General features: G+C 47.4%; 1 protein-coding gene across 1 annotated transcript in view; it reads left to right on the forward strand.

Annotated features, from left to right (window-relative positions):
- Positions 1–17,233, forward strand: part of PDE6A (phosphodiesterase 6A) — a 45,713-nt gene extending 28,480 nt beyond the window's left edge. Inside the window, exons 17-21 of the mRNA XM_080672136.1 lie at positions 11,749–11,812; positions 12,108–12,182; positions 14,045–14,128; positions 15,096–15,243; positions 16,905–17,233. Coding sequence (XP_080528262.1) covers positions 11,749–11,812; positions 12,108–12,182; positions 14,045–14,128; positions 15,096–15,243; positions 16,905–16,984 — 451 coding nt within the window. The 3' untranslated portion in view covers positions 16,985–17,233. The remainder of the gene's footprint in view (positions 1–11,748; positions 11,813–12,107; positions 12,183–14,044; positions 14,129–15,095; positions 15,244–16,904) is intronic.
- The last annotated feature ends 1,344 nt before the right edge of the window (positions 17,234–18,577 follow it).

Consider the following 18,577-nt stretch of genomic DNA (forward strand, 5'->3'; position numbering starts at 1 on the left):
AGTAAATAGAGTGTTAATACAACTCAAGAAAAAGACTAATCCAATAGAAAACTGAGCAAAGGCATTTCCCAGGAAAGAATTACAGAGGGGTGTAAACATGTGAAAAGAAAACTACTCATATTAAGAGAAATGCAAAATCAAGTTACACTGAGATATAATTATCATTTACACTCCTCTTGGCAAAGATTAAACCATTTAGTAGCACACTGCGGTTGGGCAGAGAGAGTGGCAACAGGCAATCTCATTCACTGCTGAGAATGTACATGGGTGCAGCCTTTACTGTGGGCAACACTCCGACAATTGTAAATACTCTTAGACCCAGCAATCCACACTTAGGATTTACCCTCTAGGTATCCTCCCACCTGTGTGCCAAGGAGTATTACAAAGTTATTCATTGCAGCATTATTTGTAATCACAAAAAAGATGGAAAGCAACTCAAATATCCATTTGGGGCCACAAAAAGTCAGCTAGATATTTTGCCAGCAAAATAGGTTGATTTAGGAATAACAAAGAATTGCAATACAGAACAAGCAACCATGGCATACAAGTCTACTGAAACAAAGAGGAAACTACACTGAGTGGCCAGATTATTATGATCTCTGAACGCATAATAATCTGGCCACTCAGTGTATATCCTATATAACAAAAGGCTAATATGCAAATTGTCCCCTCCACCAGGAGTTCGACCAGCAGGCAGGCCGGCCAACTGCCCATGTCCCCTCCCCTGGCCAGGCTGGCCGGACCCCACCCATGCACAAATTCATGCACTGGGTCTCTAACACACACACACACACACACACACACACACACACACACACACACACACTGAGTGATCAGATTATTATGCATTCAGAGATCATAATAATCTGGCCACTCAGTGTATTTTATAGAGGGGAAGAGGAAGTTGGGAGGACTACCATAAACAGAGAGCTCCCTGTTATCCTTTGAGGTCTATGTAGGGCGTGAGAGCTCCCCCTTCTGGCCTCCCTAGAACTTTTTTATTGTTTGTTTTGTTTTGTTGATCCTCACCTGAGGATATATTTTCCCATTGATTTTTAGAGAAAGTGGAGGGAGGGAGAAAGGGAGGACTGAGAGAGAGAGAGAGAGAGAGAGAGAGAGAGAGAGAGAGAGAGAGAGAGAGAGAGAGAGAGAACATTTATTGATTTATTGGTTGCCTCCTGCATGTGCCCCGAGACCAGGGCTGGGGATTGAACCTGCAACCCAGGTATGTGCCTGTGACCCTTCGGTGCACAGGTAGATGCTCTAACCACTGCTCAGGGCCCTACTACATTTGAAATGAAGTTTCTGTTTACTAATTTTTTGCAAATACCTATGCTACTTTTCACACAATGGAATGCCATACAGCCTTTACAAAAAAAAGACAGGAAGGATTTCCAAAATACAATTTTTTCAAAAAGGCAAAGGCCAGACTTCAACCACAGAAAAAGCCCAAGTAGTGTTAGTGGGAGTCTTCAGACTGAGGCACACAAACCCCTCCCGCTCCCTCCCCAATCCAAAGCCTTGCGAGATGTATAGCAGTGTGGTTGGCCTCGCAGGAATCAGTGTTCTCTTTCTTAACAGTATCTTCCTAAGAAAGCTCATTGTCAGTTCCCTCACTCCTCTCCCACTTTACAAAATAAAGCAAACTTGCCCTTTCTCGAATCTTCCTACGGAGCAAAGACCTCTGTGCCATCAAACAGAGGGACTATTTGAAAGACTCGCAATCAAGGCATTATTAACCCAAGGAAGGGCTTCAGGCCTTCCCCGACTTATATATTTTTTTTGTTAAAAGCAAAACAAGGCATTAGCAAAAGAGAATGTGGATTGAACAGCAGGGGCAGCAGGAGCTGAGACATTTTACAAACTTCCTTCAGTGAATGTACCACTGTCAGGGACGGCCCCTGATATCAGGACAAAGGTGCACCAATAATAAGTACTGAAGGTCACGGCACTTGATTTCATCCACATCACTATTGTCTGTCTGTCTACCTATTTATCTATCTACCTATCTATCTAGTCTCCCTATACATCTATCTACTTCGACCTTTCTTAGAATTAAGAATGAAAAAATAAGGTGGGTATGATCAGGATGCATTCTAACATGCTTATTTGAGTTGAAAAATAAAATCAGATTCTTTCTGACAGAAACAAGTCTGATTCGCCTGCTTTCGTTGACAGTAAAAGTCTGGCATTTCCAATTATGTTTATGGCAAACATTCCCACAAATTAAATGAGTCAAATCTGCAACTTTAGCCCGGCCGTGGTGGTTCAGTGGTTGAGTGTAGACCTATGAACCAGGAGGTCACGGTTCAATTCCCAGTCAGGGCACTGGCCTGGGTTGTGGGCTTGATCCCCAGTGTGGGTTTTGCAGGAAGCAGCCAACCAATGATTCTCTCTAATCATTGATGTTTCTATCTCTCTCTCCCTCTCCCTTCCTCTCTGTAATCAATAAAAAATTATTTAAAAAAATATTTATAGCTTCCAAGTTTTGATGAAATAGTTAAAAATTGTTATTTGATACAAGCACTTTATAAAAAATTTAATACTGGGAGATATAACTAATAATGTTTTAAAAGACCTAACCCAGTCTGAGTATCTTGGATTTACCAAAGTGCTGCAGAGGTGTAATTCACAATCATGTGAAGAGTCTCAGTCAAATCTTTATGGCATACTTCCCAGAAAATGAGGAAGTGAATGATCATAATGTTAGCTTTAAACAAAATTGAAGGAGAATCTCACTGAGTCATCAGCTGATTGACCATTCAGAATAATGATTACAGTATGATTGTTAACGGTTAATTTGGAGGAATTCAAAGAATTGGGTGACATTGTTGTAACAAAACTCCATCCATTCCCAAAGTTTCTAATTACCTGGTCCTATACAATTGAAAAATGGGCCCTAACTGGTTTGGCTCAGTGGAAAGAGCGTCGGCCTGCGGACTGAAAGGTCCCAGATTCAATTCTGGTCAAGGGCATGTACCTTGGTTGCGGGCACATCCCCAATAGGAGGTGTGCAGGAGGCAGCTGATCGATGTTTCTCTCTCATCGATGTTTCTAACTCTCTATCCCTCTCCCTTCCTCTCTGTAAAAAACCACTAAAATATATTTTTTTAAAAAATGGCATAAAATAGCTGTTAAATCCTATCTCAGCCTAACAATAAGAAATATTCATTCATTAACTGATTTTTTAAAAAATAGTCCCATCCTGTCTCAGTAAGAGATGAATTTCCAAAAATATTTCCTTTGAGTGTTTAGTAATTATTTCTAAAAATAGGCAATATGTATATTTTATTGTGTTGGTTAATTGTGTAAAACTAATAACTTAATCCAAAAGAAAAAATTTCAACACTTGGAGGCCTATGGTCGAAGAAAAAAATCTTTATGTAAATTCAATTAATGGATATATTTGGTTGCAGATAAATATGAAAAGGAGATCAATGAAAGACTTTTAATATATATTATATATATACATGCTCAAAAGTCTTTCATTGATATATGTACATATATACAGACATATATGCATACATATATAGACCTATATGCACACATGTATACACATGTATGCACACACATATATAAAACATTAGGATAGCCCTGGCCAGTGTGGCTCAGTTGGATGAGTGTCATCCCATGCACCAAGAGGTCACCAGTTTGGTTCCTGGTCAGGACAGATCCCAGGTTGTGGGCTCAATCCCTGGTAAGGGTAGGACACCCAGTCGGTGTCAGAATTGGTTGTTGTGAGGGAAAACCCATCACCCCTGTCCTGTACTTTGATTAACTTGGTTATGTCAGTGAGCTTCTTCAAGTCTGAGGTCCAGACCTAACCCCTTGACACGTCCTAAGTCCATTGACTTTACTAGGCTCCCACACAGCTATTTCTTGGATTACCCTCCTCATATGTTTACTCTGGGGCCAAGATTCTAAAATAACTCTTTGGAGGGTACGGAGGCTGACTTCCCATCCTATCTAAGAAAAGGGTGATATGCAAATTAACCATCACTCTGCTACACCCACCAGCCACGCCCACCAGCCAATCAGGAGCGAATATGCAAATAAACCCAACCAAGATGGCTATGGCCACAGAGAGCAGGAGGGAGGCTTGGGTTTCCCCAGCAATGGAGGAAGCCAAGCTTTCTGCCTGCCCTTGCCGGCCTAGGCCTCCACTCAAGGCTACAAAGTTTCAATGATAGAAGATACATAAATCCAAACAGAAATGGTGGCAGCCACAGAGCAAGCAGAAGTTTTGGCTCCGCTCCAGGCTACAAAGTTTCAATTGTAGAAGATAAATAAACCCCAGATACCAGGGCCTCCGCTTGGGTCGCCAGGGGGCATGGCCAGCCTGCAAACCACCACAGGCCCCTTGCCCAGGCAGCCCCACACCCCAAGGGAACCCCCACCCTGATCTGGGACACCCTTCAGGGCAAACCAGCTGGCCCCCACCTGTGCACCAGGCCTCTATTCTATCTAATAAAAGAGTAATATGCAGATTGACCATCACTCCAACACACAAGATGGCTGCCCCCATGTGGTCAAAGATCCTGCCTCCATGTGGACACAAGATGGCCACCACAAGATGGCCAGCAAGGGAGGGCAGTTGGGGGGACCAGGCCTGCAAGGGAGGGCAGTTGGAGGCGATCAAGCCTGCAGGGGAGGGCAGTTAGGGGTGACCAAGCTGGCAGAGGAGGGAAGTTGGGGGGGACCAGGCCTGCAGGGAAAGGCAGTTGGGGGGGACCAGGCCTGCAGGGGAGGGCAGTTAGGGGCAAACAGGCTGGCAGGGGAGCAGTTAGGCATCAATCAGGCTGGCAGGGGAGTGATTAGGGGGTGATCAGGCTGGCAGGCAGAAGCGGTTAGGGGCAAACAGGAAGGCAGGCAGGCGAGCAGTTGGGAGCCAGCAGTCCTGGATTGTAAGAGGGATGTCCGACTGCCCACAGGGATCGGGCCTAAACGGGCAGTCGGACATCCCTTGAGGGGTCCCAGATTGGAGAGGGTGCAGGCTGGGCTGAGGGACACCTCCTCCCCTGTGCACGAATTTCGTGCACCGGGCTTCTAGGTCTTTATTAAACCTTTTACATGTATTGCCACTCTTGACAGTCTGACCAAATCATGAGCTGAGAAGGCTTAGAGATCCTCTAGTGCTGGGCTGTGAGGATCCAGCTGACTTTGTACAGCTGAATGAGCTAAGAATGGCTATTACATGCCTTAGCCAGTTTGGCTCGGTAGATAGAGCCTTGGCCTGCAGACTGAAGGGTCCTGGGTTCCATTCCGGTCAAGGGCACATGCCGGGGTTGCGGGCTCTATCTCCAGTCGGGGGCGTGCGGGAGGCATCCAGTCAATGATTCTCTCTCATCACTGATGTTTCTATCTCTCTCTCCCTCTTCCTTCCTCTCTGAAATCAATAAAAATATATTTTAAAAAAGAAAAGGGCTATTACATTTTTTAATGGTTGAGGGTAAAAAAATCAAAAAAGAAGAATATTTCCTGACAAATGAAACTTAGAAGAAATTTAAATTTCAGTACCTGTAAATAGAAAAATTTATTATTTTATGGAGGGCTGCATTATGCATCTTTGTGGGCCTTGGGTGCTTTGCCTTCATGGCTTCTTTCTCCATTAAGATAAATAAACAAATTAATTAATTAATTAAAATTTTATATTTTCTGACTGTGTTAGTATAAAAACAAATGTAATCCAGGCTGAATTCATTATTATATATCCATCATTATTATATTCTCTTTTTTCTTCTAATTTTAAAGGAAATTAAACATTATCACGGGCCCCTAAAAGCATCATGGTCCCTAGGCACTGAGCCTAACAGATGAGTGGCCCTGACCTGTGGCTGCTTTCACATCGTATCATGATGCGGTTGAGTAGTTGCTATAAAGATCACTGGGGTCTACAAAACCTAAAATACTGACTATCAGGCCCTTTACAGAAAAGTTGCCAGCTCCTGGTCGAATGTTTTTCAAATGAGGAATGTCAGGCCCAGAGAGACAAGGTGACTTACCGACTGCCACATGGGCATTAGTGGAGAACCAAGGACCGGACCCCAAGTCCCTCCACCCGTCTCCTGCACACCCACAGCTTTCTCAGGCTCCCTCAGACCTTCCCCCCGCAGGCCACACCCGCCAGGCCAGGTGTAATGCCAGGGCGTGCCTGGGTGCCCGTTCAGGTTGGCTGGGATGTTTTCAGGGGTCAGGGAGAAGGGCCACTGAGCTGCACAGCTGCGTGGGAGAGACATTTGCTCTGGGGACAGGCCAGGTGGGCAGCAGCTCAGCTTGGTTCAGCCAGGCAGCCCGACTCACCTGGCAACCCTGAACAAATGCTTAATGTGCTGAAGGTAATGATAATGATGAGGAAAATGCGTGCACTAGCAAAATCATCTTAGGACAGATTTATTACATTGAACCATATGAAATGGCTGATTTTTTACTGTTTTTAATCCACAAAATCTGAATTTCATGATCCAATCTAATATGATTATTTCACTTTCTTTCTTTCTCTCTCTCTTTCTTTTTCTTTCTTTCTTTCTTTCTTTCTTTCTTTCTTTCTTTCTTTCTTTCTTCCTTTCTTTCTTTCTTTTTAATATATTTTTATTGGTTTCAAAGAGGAAGGGAGAGGGAGAGAAAGATAGAAACATCAGTGATGAGAGAGAATCATTGATTGGCTGTCCCCTACTGGGTTTCCAGCCTGGCATGTACCCTGACCTGGAATCAAGCCCGTGACCTCCTGGTTCCATAGGTCAATGCTCAACCACTAAGCCATGTCAGGCAGGCTTTTTTAAAATATATATATTTTTTTATTGATTTCAGAGAGGAAGAGAGAGGGAGAGAGAGGTAGAAACATCAATGATGAGAGAGAATCATTGGTTGGCTGCCTCCTGCATGTCCCCTACTGTGGATCAAGCCTGTAACCCAGGCATGTACCCTTGACCAGAATAAAACCTGGGACCCTTCAGTCCACAGGCGGACACTCTATCCACTGAGCCAAACCGGCTAGGGATTATCTCATTTTACAAACCAGCAAATGGAGACTCAAACACATTAAGTCACTTGCTCTGGGTGCAGCAAGTAAGAAGACCGAGGATCTAATTATGTCTGATTCCAAAGTTCTGCATGGCTTTTTATACTGTTCTCCATTCAACTCTATCCCCTGCTCTTGAAGACGTGCCAAGAGGATATGGTACTAATTTCTCAGCATGCAAAGTCTTCATGACATACTTCTACTCTCTTCTATAGGATAACCATGTTCTCCCTAACTCTCCACCCAGACACCTCCCTCTTCCTCACTTTGCATGTCTAATCTTCCCCCCAAGCCCTGTTGAGTTTACTTCTCCAATGCCTTGTCTATCTGGACACTTCTTTTTATCATCACCTTCATGTCTTGTCCTTGTAATGCCTTGTTTTTAGGGCACGAGGCTTTGGATTGGCTTTTCTGGTACCCCAGTGTCCTCTCTCATCTCCCCCTCCCCCCCCCCCACACACCAGATCCCTATCTATGAAACACTTAGGCGTGTTTTCCCAACAGCTGGGAGTGATTTTCACATGATCTCTCCAACTGAGTACAGTAAACATCTAGTGCTCTCCTGAAGCCACACCTGTGGACTTAAAATGTGGACATGGACAGGTAATAGGAAGCCAGTGACTCTTGCATGCCAAGCTGAGCATTCATTTGCTTAATCTATTGGACAGTCAGCATAAGGTATCTACAATACTTACCATTAAGCAAAGGTCCTGCAAAGGCTTCCTCTGTGGGCTCTCTGCTGGCATCCCTGTCCCCTCCACACGGAAGCCTCTGTACAATGCAGATCTGACTCTGTCATCCTTCTGCTCTAGCGCTTCCTCTTGCTCTTAGCATGAAGACATCCCCTGCCACTGCCTGCACTCTGAGGGTCTGCCCCTGCTCAACTCCTGGGCCTTCTCTTTCCCCTCTCCCACCTGCTCCCTGAGCTCCTCCCACCTCCCAGCTCTGTGAATGTGCTGGTCTTTCTTCCCCCAGGGCCTGGCACACATACTTGCATTAGGATGATAGATGAATGCTCCCTATGGTCACCTTCTGGACAGCCCTCTGCACCTCTGACCACTGTCTTCTCCCTCCTCTTGGAGAGCTCCTATCCACCTCGCAAGGCCCTGCCCCTCTGTCACCTCTTGGTAGCCCTCTGAGCGGAGCTGGCTGCTCTCACCTTTGGCTTACTTTTTTTTTCTCTGCACCTCGTACTTCTTTCTGCCACCCACTGAGCACATTGTGGTGACAGTATTTTTGCTCTGTTCTTTGAGTGACCATGGGCTCCCTGTGGGCCTCTCTGCATCCCCAATGCCTAGCATGGCATCTTGGCCCCAGAGCACGTAAGGGGGTGGTGCTGAGGCGAATGTAATGCCTTGTCTTAAGGGCACGAGGCTTGGGGTTGGCCTTTCTGGTACCCCAGTGTCTTCTCCCATTTCCCACACCAGATCTCTGTTTATGAAATACGTAGGGGTGTTTCCCCAACAGCTGGGCGTGATTTTCACATGATCTCTCCAGCCGAGAACAGTAAACACTCAGTGAAGCCACACCTGTGGACTTAAAATGTGGGCCCTGACAGGTGACAGGAAGCCAGTGACTCTTGTATGCAAAGCTGACGGTTCATTTGTTTAATCTGTTTGTCGGTAAGCATAGGTATCTACAACACTTAACATTAAGCAAAAGACGCATCTTCTGAAGTTATTACAAAACATAAAGGTGTTTCTAAGAAATGTATGCATTTCTGAAAGCTTATTTACTTGAGGGTTTGCTTAATTAAAGATATTTAGAAAAGAACCAAGATGGCAGCATAGGTAACCAGCTGTACTCGCCGCCTCCCACAACCACATCAGAATCACAATTAAAATACAGAACAACCATCATTTAGAACCGCCTGAAAGCTGCTGAATGGGAGTCCTATAACTAGAGAAGTAAAGAAAAAAGCACATTGAGATGGGTACCAGGGCCGGAGGCCCGGAACCGACCGACGTGTGCTTTTTTTATAATCGGGAGGGAGATTGTTCCTGCAGAGGCTGCCCGTAAGGAACAAGGGGTCCCAGCCCCACACCAGCCCCCCAGCCCAGGGTTCCAGAGCTGGGAAGAGAAGTCCCCGCAATTAAGGGCTGTAAAAACCAGCGGGGTTTAGGGCTCAGTGACATGGAGGATGCTGGAATCCCAGGTGTTCCTCTTAAAGGCGCGCACAAACTTACACTTCTGGCTTCTTCCAGGCAAGGCCCAGCTGTGAAGGTGGGATCTCCAGCACCACGGGACCCAGACACATAAGGGGAGGAACTGAATTGTCTGGCATCCGGGCAGGAATTCCAGGGCACTTTCTCCAGATGAGGGTGCTCCAAGGGGTCATTGTGCCTGTCACAGGGCTGACTGGCAGCCATATCTGAGTTTCCATCAACACGGCCCACATTGTTTGCTCTGCCCTGGGGATTCCCTGAGACCCCACCCCATCCAATCTGTAGCCCCACCCAAGCTGTTTGAAGCAGCTTTTCCATATGAATGGCTTGTCCTGACACAGGCTTCAGACTTTACTAAAATCTCTCAAACGAGCTGCAGCTGGTGACAGCATGCCCCATACCTATCAATAAAAGGCCCAAGACCCGGCACTAGTACCAGCCTGCCTGGCTTAACAGCTGGGCCTTGCCTGGGCACCTCCACCCTGAGCCACTGGGCCCTACAGGACACCTACTACATAAGGCCACTCTACCAATTTTAGGAGACATAGCAGCTCTACCTAATACATAGAAACAAACATAGGGAAGCAGCCAAAATGTGGAGACAAAGAAACAGGTCACAAATGAAAGAAATAGAAACAAGTTAACTACTGGATACAGAGTTCAAAACCATGGTTATAAGGTTAGTCAAGGATCTTCATGAGACTTTCAAGGATCTTAGTGAAAACGTCAAAGACATGAAAAAGGACCAGTCAGAAATTAAGCATACACTAACTGAAATAAAGAATAATTTACAGCCCTGGTCGCTTTGGCTCAGTGGATAGAGCGTCGGCCTGCAGACTGAAGGGTCCCGGGTTTGATTCTGGTCAAGGGCACAGGCCCAGCTGTGGGCTCAATCCCCTGTAGGGGGTGTACAGGAGGCAGCCAATCAATGATTCTCTCTCATCACTGATGTTTCTATCTCTCCCTCTCCCCTCCTATCTAAAATCAATAAAAATATATATTTTTTAAAAAGAATAATTTACAGGGATTCAACAGTAGAGGATTCTGAGAATTACTGCAGCATCTCCCCTCCTTCCTTCCTACCCTCTCCCCTACAAGTGTTGCCAACCTGCCTCCCTACAGCTCAGCTCTGAAAAGGTCATGTCTGGGCCCTAAATTTTCAATAGCTCTCCATGCATGTTGGATACAGTCTACACTCCCCAGCACAGAATTAACACCCACACCACTTGGCCCTGGATTCCCACCCCAGATGTTCATGCCACTACCCCGCCCTGTCCCTGAAACACCTTCTTGAATTCTCCTCTCTTGTTCCAATTCTTTGTCCATTCCCCTCCCTTTCTGTCTTATGTTGTACCTGCCTATGTAATAATACTTATCCTACCTTCCTATTATTATGAAACTCCTTTAAGGGTTCATCTTTCAATCCTTTCTTTCTTTCCCCAATTCCTTCCTCAAGAGTTCATCTTTTAATCCTTTCTTTCTTTCCCCAATCCCATCAGTTCACTTTTTATTTGCATCAACATTTTACTAGGAAGAATTTTCAGACACACAGAGAGTTGAAAGAATGTTATGCCCACCATCCAGATTCTGCACATTATTGTCAATTAACCTCTTTATCTGTTAATTCAGCTTATTTGTTGAATGCGTTTCAGAGCAAGTTGCAGACATCAACGCACTTTCCTGCAAATACATCAGCATGTATCTCATTAACTAGAGGTCAATATTTGTTTACAGCTCTTTTTTTTTTTCTTTTAAGGCAAACATTACCTACAATGAAATGTGCAGATCCTAAGTGTACCACTTATAAGTTTTGACAAACCCTTCCTCTACTTCTTAATGCAAAGCTTCCTCACAATGACTGAGCCACACAAGCAGTGCCCAATGAGGCAAAAGTGGTTCTTGGGAGATGAGCAAAAAATCTTAGACGTTTCAATGGTCGGTGGCCCTCTAAACAGATATACAGTATGTCTGTGGTAATTAAAATTTTATGGTGGAGCAATTATAGAAAAACTTTGTCTAAAAAGGATTTTTGGCAGGAGAGGGAGAAGATGATGGGGAAAGGTTGACAAACATTGTTCTATACTAGACAGGCGAGAAGGAATTCTGAAGATGTGATGAGATTGAAATGAAATTGATGTCTACGAAATGCCTAGAACAGTGTGTGGTATATCATAAAAACCCAAAATTTGTTCATGATAATTACCAATATTTATTGTGCACATACTATGTCCAGGCGCATGCTAAGATCTTTATACACATTATCTCATTCAATCTTGCACGCACTCCACGCAGAAATTACCATTATTATTGCAGACAAGCACACTGAGGCGCAGAGAGGTTGGTTTAATTGCTCAATGTCAAACTCCTGGTAATTGACAGAGGCAAGATTTAAACCACCGCCTGACTTCAAAGCCCCACCTCAGATGTACTGGGGAAGTGACGCCCCTCCTCACAATGGGGTGAGGTCACGTACTGGTTGGGGGACAGAAAGAAGAGATGGATGGAATTAACCAGTACGTGCAGCCTTAAATGGCTCTGGGCTGATGGGTGGTGTCCTGTGCCCAGGGCCATGATGATGACCGCCTGTGATCTCTCAGCCATCACCAAGCCCTGGGAGGTGCAGAGCAAGGTATGGACTCCTGAGCCGAGAGGAGGGGGATTCCAGTACTGCTGGCAGCAGTGAAGGCGGCTTGGGATCCCCAGCTCCAGAGGCAGCCCACTTTGCCCCATCGTCCTCCGGCAAGACAAGGAACTCACTTTAGGATCCTCCCACGATGACCGTGAAGTGGGGGTGGCGGGGCAGGGGTGGGCTTTATGCTTTTGTTGAGCTGGAAATCCAAGTGGAGTAGAATAGAATTGTGGGACACGGGCAGGCGGACTGGGGCTGGGGCTGACTCCGGGTTGGGGGGGTCTGCCTGTTGCAGGTAGCTCTGCTGGTTGCTGCTGAATTCTGGGAACAAGGTGACCTGGAGCGCACGGTGCTGCAGCAGAATCCCATTGTGAGTAGAGAGGGGACGTCAGCCTGACGTGGGTGTGTGACCGCTTCCTGATGGACATCTGTGACCTTGCCTTGACAGAGAAACGTGTCCACTCCCCACCCCCTGACATAGAGAGGACCTTTCCCTAATGTAGGGTTGCTCCCCGTGCCTCATTACTGGGGAACTTGTTAGAGATGCAAATTCACAGGCCCCACCCCAGACCGCCCTAAGCAGAAACTGTGGGGGTGAGCCCAGCAAGTGTGCCCTCCTAGAGTCTGGGACCCTGCTCTAATGTGTATGGCCTTAGCCCACTCAGCTAAGTAGACACCACAACTTGGATTTCCCTTTTAGTTCCAACAGTCTGGGCGGCCACCTCCCGGGCCCTGTTCTCACAGCACAGAGTGTGCCGGGGAGAAAGGTCTTGTTTGTCAAGCTGAGAACCCACCGACGTTGATAGTTCAACCTGACTGGACAGTCAGCCAGCTCCCTGCTGGAGGCCAGTTGAGGGTTCGCCGAGGGCCCTGCGCTAGGGCAGGGCTAGGAGATAAAGGTGGGGTAAAAGAGAGAGACCTTTTGGGGACAGACTCACAGATGTGGGGATGGGCTAACCTGTGAAGTGCTAAAAGTGCTGGGGTACCACGTGAGGCCCGAGGGAGAGTGGCGGGGCTGTGAGGAGCCGGCAATGAACATGAACAGCAAGGGCCGGTGGGATGTGTAACTCTCTTCTTCCTTTAACACCTTACAATGTACAGAGCATGGCTAATGAACGCTCTGTAGCCAGGTCCAACCATTAGCCACAGCCTGCCATGGTTTTATCTACTCCCTTTCCCCGTGCATTTTCAGTCTTTTGGCTGAAGTATTTTAAAGGAAGTAACTCTCAGAAGTCATTTCTTCCATGAATACATTATAGTTTGTATCTCCAAGAGATAAGAACTTTTTTTTTTTTTAATTTTTAAAATATAGATTTTATTGATTTTTTACAGAGAGGAAGGGAGAGGGATAGAGAGTTAGAAGCATCAATCAGCTGCCCCCTGCACACCCCCTACTGGGGATGTGCCCGCAACCAAGGTACATGCCCCTGACCGGGATTGAACCTGGGACCCTTCAGTCTGCAGGCCGACGCTCTATCCACTGAGCCAAACAGGTTAGGACCAAGAGATAAGAACTTTAATCCAGTGGTCGGCAAACTCATTAGTCAACAGAGCCAAATATCAACAGTACAACGATTGAAATTTCTTTTGAGAGCCAAATTTTTTAAACTTAAACTTCTTTTAATGCCACTTCTTCAAAATAGACTCGCCCAGGCCGTGGTATTTTGTGGAAGAGCCACACTCAAGGGGCCAAAGAGCCGCATGTGGCTCGCGAGCCGCAGTTTGCCGACCACAGCTTTAAACAAACACACACAACCACCGTACCATTGTCACCGCATGATAATAATTAGTAATAATTCATGAATATCAGCTAATCCCCAGCTCCTTCACTTTCTCTGCTGAGTAATGAAAATCATTTCGTTTGATTTGTTCAGATCAGGACCCAATCAAGGAACAAATGCCCTCCTGTTTTTGCTGTGTTTCTTGTCTCTTTTAATCAACAGTCGTTTCCTTGTCCTTTTTTTTTTTTTTTTTTTTTTTTTTTTTTTACCTTCTGTGTGTCATTTATTTGTTGAAGAGGGTGGGTCTTCTGTTGTGCAGTTTCCCACCTCGTGGTGTTATTTAATATGTCCCTCTAGCCCTGTATTTCCTGCAACCTGCTAGTTAGATCTGGAAACTTGATGAGTTGGAGGCTTGGTCTTGGTTTGGCAAGAATGCCTCAGGGCAGGTGGGGCCCTGACTGGGTGCTGCCAGGAGGGGCCGGCGCAGTTAACTCTTTCTCCCCCACGACAGCCCATGATGGACAGAAACAAGGCGGACGAGCTCCCCAAGCTGCAGGTCGGCTTCATCGACTTCGTCTGCACCTTCGTCTACAAGGTGGGTCCTGTGCTTTCTCAGGCCCAAGTCTTTGTCTCTGATAAAGCTGGGGTTCCCAGATGCCAGCAGGAATAATAAACCCTGGCAAGTGGCCAGCGGGTGGTATTTCACGAAGCCCTTCTCCTGCAGTGGCATCTGGTCCCCAGACAGCCCTCGGGGGTCTTGTGGGACCAGTGACTAAGCAAGGTTTCACACAGGGAAGGGGAAGCATCGCAGACTCACAGCCTCCTCACTGCCCTAGCTGGTGGAAATGTGACGGGTCAGCGTAACCCAGTGTCGGAAGATAACCTGGAATTCCTCTTTGAGCTCTTGCTCAGTTACTGCCTCCCTCTTGAGAAATCCACTTTTATATGATCTGTGCCACTGTTCACCTCCCACATGTTACCTTTACTCAGGCCATGTTACACGTGAGGAAACAGAGGTCAGAGATGAGAGATGACAGGCCATGAGATGGGATGAGAGCCAGGGTGCCTCCCCCTGGGTCCAGGGCCCTTTCTGTTGTGTGAGCTCACCCCTTTGGTTAGGAAGAAGTTCAAGTGCTCCCAGAGGTGAGCGGGTGCCTCTCTGACATAACACAGGCTCATGGGGCCAGGGGGATGGTGGGGCATGCTCTGAGCGCCAGGGCAGAGTAGCCGATGCTCTCTGTTATCCTCAGTATGTTATCAGAGAAGGAGCCTGGGCTAAGGGCTTTGTGTGTGTTAGCAGCCCCGTGAGGTAGGTATTATCTCTGTAGGTGACCTGCCCAAGGTCACACAGCTCGTGGCAGAACCTGGATCTGAACTCAGGCAGCTCTGAACACAGCCCGCCCTGGATTTGCCCTTCTTCCCTGAGCGAAGCTACCCATCCATCAGCATATCAGTTTTCTCACCTAAAACTCTGCGTGGGGCGGGGTGGGGGGGGTGAATCTTGTTTCCCCGCCTCCCAGGAGTTTCTGAGGTGGGAAGATGAGCACTTCTCTCTCTTCCAGGAATTCTCCCGCTTCCATGAGGAGATCACTCCCATGCTGGATGGGATCACCAACAACCGCAAGGAGTGGAAAGCACTTTCTGACGAGTATGAGGCCAAGATGAAGGCTCTGGAAGAGGAGAAGCAGAAGCAGCAGGCAGCCAAGCAAGGTTCTCAGCAGCGGGGGAGGGGGAGCCCTAACCCCCATACCGAGTGCTCGCGGTGCGCCTGGCCTGGCCTGGCTGCAGAGCCACACACACGGGGTCCCACTCAGACCCCGCCATCACCTATTACTGTCCCCATTCTACGAAGGAGGCCACTGAGGCTGGCAGAAGTACTGTGGCCAAGTCACACCGTTAGTAAGTGGCAAAGCCTGGTTCCCAGGATTGAGGCTCCCAGCAAGGATTCCCTGACTGCCCGCAACCAGCCTTGGACAGAGGGTCCTACCCAGGGACAAAGAAGAAAGCCCCAAATGATTGGTTGGAAGGAGTTTGAGAGGCCACATTGCCAGCCTTCTGTGTGATGTCTGAATCCTATCTAGGCCATCATGAGCCTTTGCTTGCACACTACTAGTGACAGAGGGCTCACTACCTTACATGAAAGCCTCGTTCATTCACCATTAGAAAGCTCTTCCTTGAACTGAAACTGTTCTCCTGGTTGAAACGTCCACTTAATGGCCATAGTCCTGCCTTTAGGAATGGAATGGGATTCGTTTTTTCCATCTCTTCCCAGTCCCCCTCTCCCAAGTCATTTCCTTTACTGGTTGTGTGCCTCTAGTTCCCTCATAGGGTACGGCTTCTGGTCCCCGCCCCACACTAAGTGTCCTCCTCTGCACACGTCCCTGTGCCCGTGGTTCTTAGCCCGGACAGGTCTCCAGCTCCGCTCTGCAGGGTGGGGTGATTCTGAACTGGTGGCTACAATTGTGGGGCCACCACTCAGGGTTTTGTAAGTCGTGCTTTCACAGCTCCAGGATTTGTATGACAGCTGCCACAGATTTGTATCATACTTACAATTTTCCAGGAAATGGCAGTCAAGTGTCCAGCGGAAGAAGTGCCTTTTTCTAATTTGCACAAATTGTCTTATGGGCTAGTGGCAGGGCTGTGCTAACTTACAGCCTGCAAGATGTCTTTTGTTTGGCTTGCATTTGTTTCAAATGTGAATTTGCTGCCTGTATTTTACAAATGGAGAGAGTTCCAATTTTAAAAGTTTAGATTTCTGGCATGTCTTTTGACAAAATCAACATCTGGCCACATCCATCTGGATTTCTGCATGGGAACAATTAGCTGGAGCTGAGTGGCACCCCCTCCCACCCCTTTATTTTATTTTTTAAAATGTATTTTCATTGACTTCAGAGAGCAAGGGAGAGGGAAAGATAGAAACATCAATGATGAGAGAGAACCATTGATCAGCTGCCTCCTGCACGCCCCCTACTGGAGATTGAGCCCGCAACCCAGGCATGTGCCCTTGACTGGAATTGAACCCGGGACCCTTCAGTCCACAGGCCAATGCTCTGTCCACTGAGCCAAACGGGCTAGGTCCCTCCCCACCCCTTTAGATGGGACAGGGTAATCTATCCAGTTTGCCACAGTCCCCATCACTCCCTGTTGTCTCTCAGACATTAGTGCCAAGTGTGGGTTGCCATTTTTTATCATGATTGCTGTTATTTTTCTTAGTGTAGAGGAACATTCTTGCTTTCTCTGATTCCCCTTATACTTGGCTTGCCTTCTGCATGTGTGGTTAGCTGTTGGCCTCTGAAAGCCCTTGAATTTGCAACTCTTGGTCGATGCTGCAGCCTCCTCTCACCTGGTGTGCTGTCTTTGTCTGATTGCAGCAGCCACGGGAAATCAGCCTGGGGGGAACCCCGGCCCTGGAGGGGGCGCCCCTGCATCCAAGTCCTGCTGTATCCAGTAGCCCATGGGGGACCCGCTGACCAGAATGGCACTGCCCTGCGTGGGAAGAGATCACCCAAGCCACGGGCAAACAGGACACCTCTTGAGAAGTAAAAGTCAGAGGATTTGCAAGCTGAATGAGAATTTAGCTTACATCTTATCGAGGGCCTTTCAAGTTCTCAGCCTTGAGAACTTTTGATTGAGCTAAAACCAACATTCTAGCTGTCATAGACATCAATTAAATATGTAATGAATGCCAGGTTCAACTGCCCACGTAGCGTCTTTTTTTTTTTTTGTCCTTATGCTTTCATTTCTACTTTATTCTAAACATTTTCAATCATTCTCAAAAGTCGAGAATTATACAATGAATCCCCACCTATCACCCTATTCCAGTATGGAGCTTCTGCCACATTTGTTTCATCTGTCCTTTTTATATTCTTCAACTTTTTCTTGGCTGAAGTATTTAAAAGAAAGTTCCAGACATATCATTGCAGACATTTGGGCGTTTTCTGATGTAACCACATCATTATCACAAGCAACAAATGAACACCTAGAATCCAGGGTGGTTGTGCTGTGTCCAGACCCTTTACTGTAGAGAGGACTGGTCCCAGCGGCTGTGAGTGCTGCTGGCAGACAACCCTGTGCCACCCCCGTGGGGATGACCTCAGCTGCACAGAGACACTTCGCCCAACGTGTGTGGCCTTTCCCTGGGTGGCCTGCAGCCAACGACTGATCCATGCCAGGGGTTAAGGTCTGGCCCTGTTGGCCCAACACGGGACAGCTCTGCAGGGCCAGCCTAGCTCCAGGACTAGGGAACCCAGCTCGGGACAGCAGTTCTCCCCCATTGTCACAACGATGTCTTTAAGAGTTGGTTTGCTCGAATCTGACCCAGACAAGTTCTACACTTTCAGCCGTCTCTTACGTGGGTTTAAATCTTTTTCTTGTTGCAGTGTCAGCTGGCCCATATTCTGGATGTGTCCGTTTGTTTCCTCTGCCCCCCGGTTCTCCTACAAGCGGGTGTTGGCTCTAGGAGCTCAGAGGAGGAGTACATGGTTCCACCAAACTGTCTGTAAACCACGGCTCTGCTCTCACCTCCCTTTTTTAGTTAAATGAGGAGGTTGAGGGCCAGCCAGGGGAAGGGCTGTGCGAAGTTCACGGCACCGTTCCCTGGCTTCCCTCCAGGAGCCGAAGCCCACGCTCAGAGAACACAGCGTACGGGGCACGGGTCCCTGGGACTCCCACAGCAGGTCAATCGGAGTTCCTGACGCACGAGCCCTGCCCAGGGTTTCAGTCATGTCAACAGGGAGCTGGGCCTGGAACCCTCATCTCTTACCTCCCACACTAGATGTTCTGGCCTACTGAAATGGACACTCTCAGAGCAGGGGTCTTTCAAGCAAAGGCATGTCCCTAAGCACGTTACATGTAGTGAGTGGTTCAGGGGCAGAGTACAGAAGGGGCACCCAGGAATGTGCAGGCGATGCTGCTGGTGCAGGCTCTGTCCTGTGGCAGGTTCCCTCCACTCTCTGTAGTCCTCAGCCTTCCCTCCGGGGTCATGATCCTTGCCACGCGTGTATGGTTCGTACCAATGAGAACACGCCCGATGAGGTTCGCACCT

Source organism: Plecotus auritus (genome assembly GCF_963455305.1).
Source record: "Plecotus auritus genome assembly, chromosome: 6".
Taxonomy (NCBI): Eukaryota; Metazoa; Chordata; class Mammalia; order Chiroptera; family Vespertilionidae; genus Plecotus; species Plecotus auritus.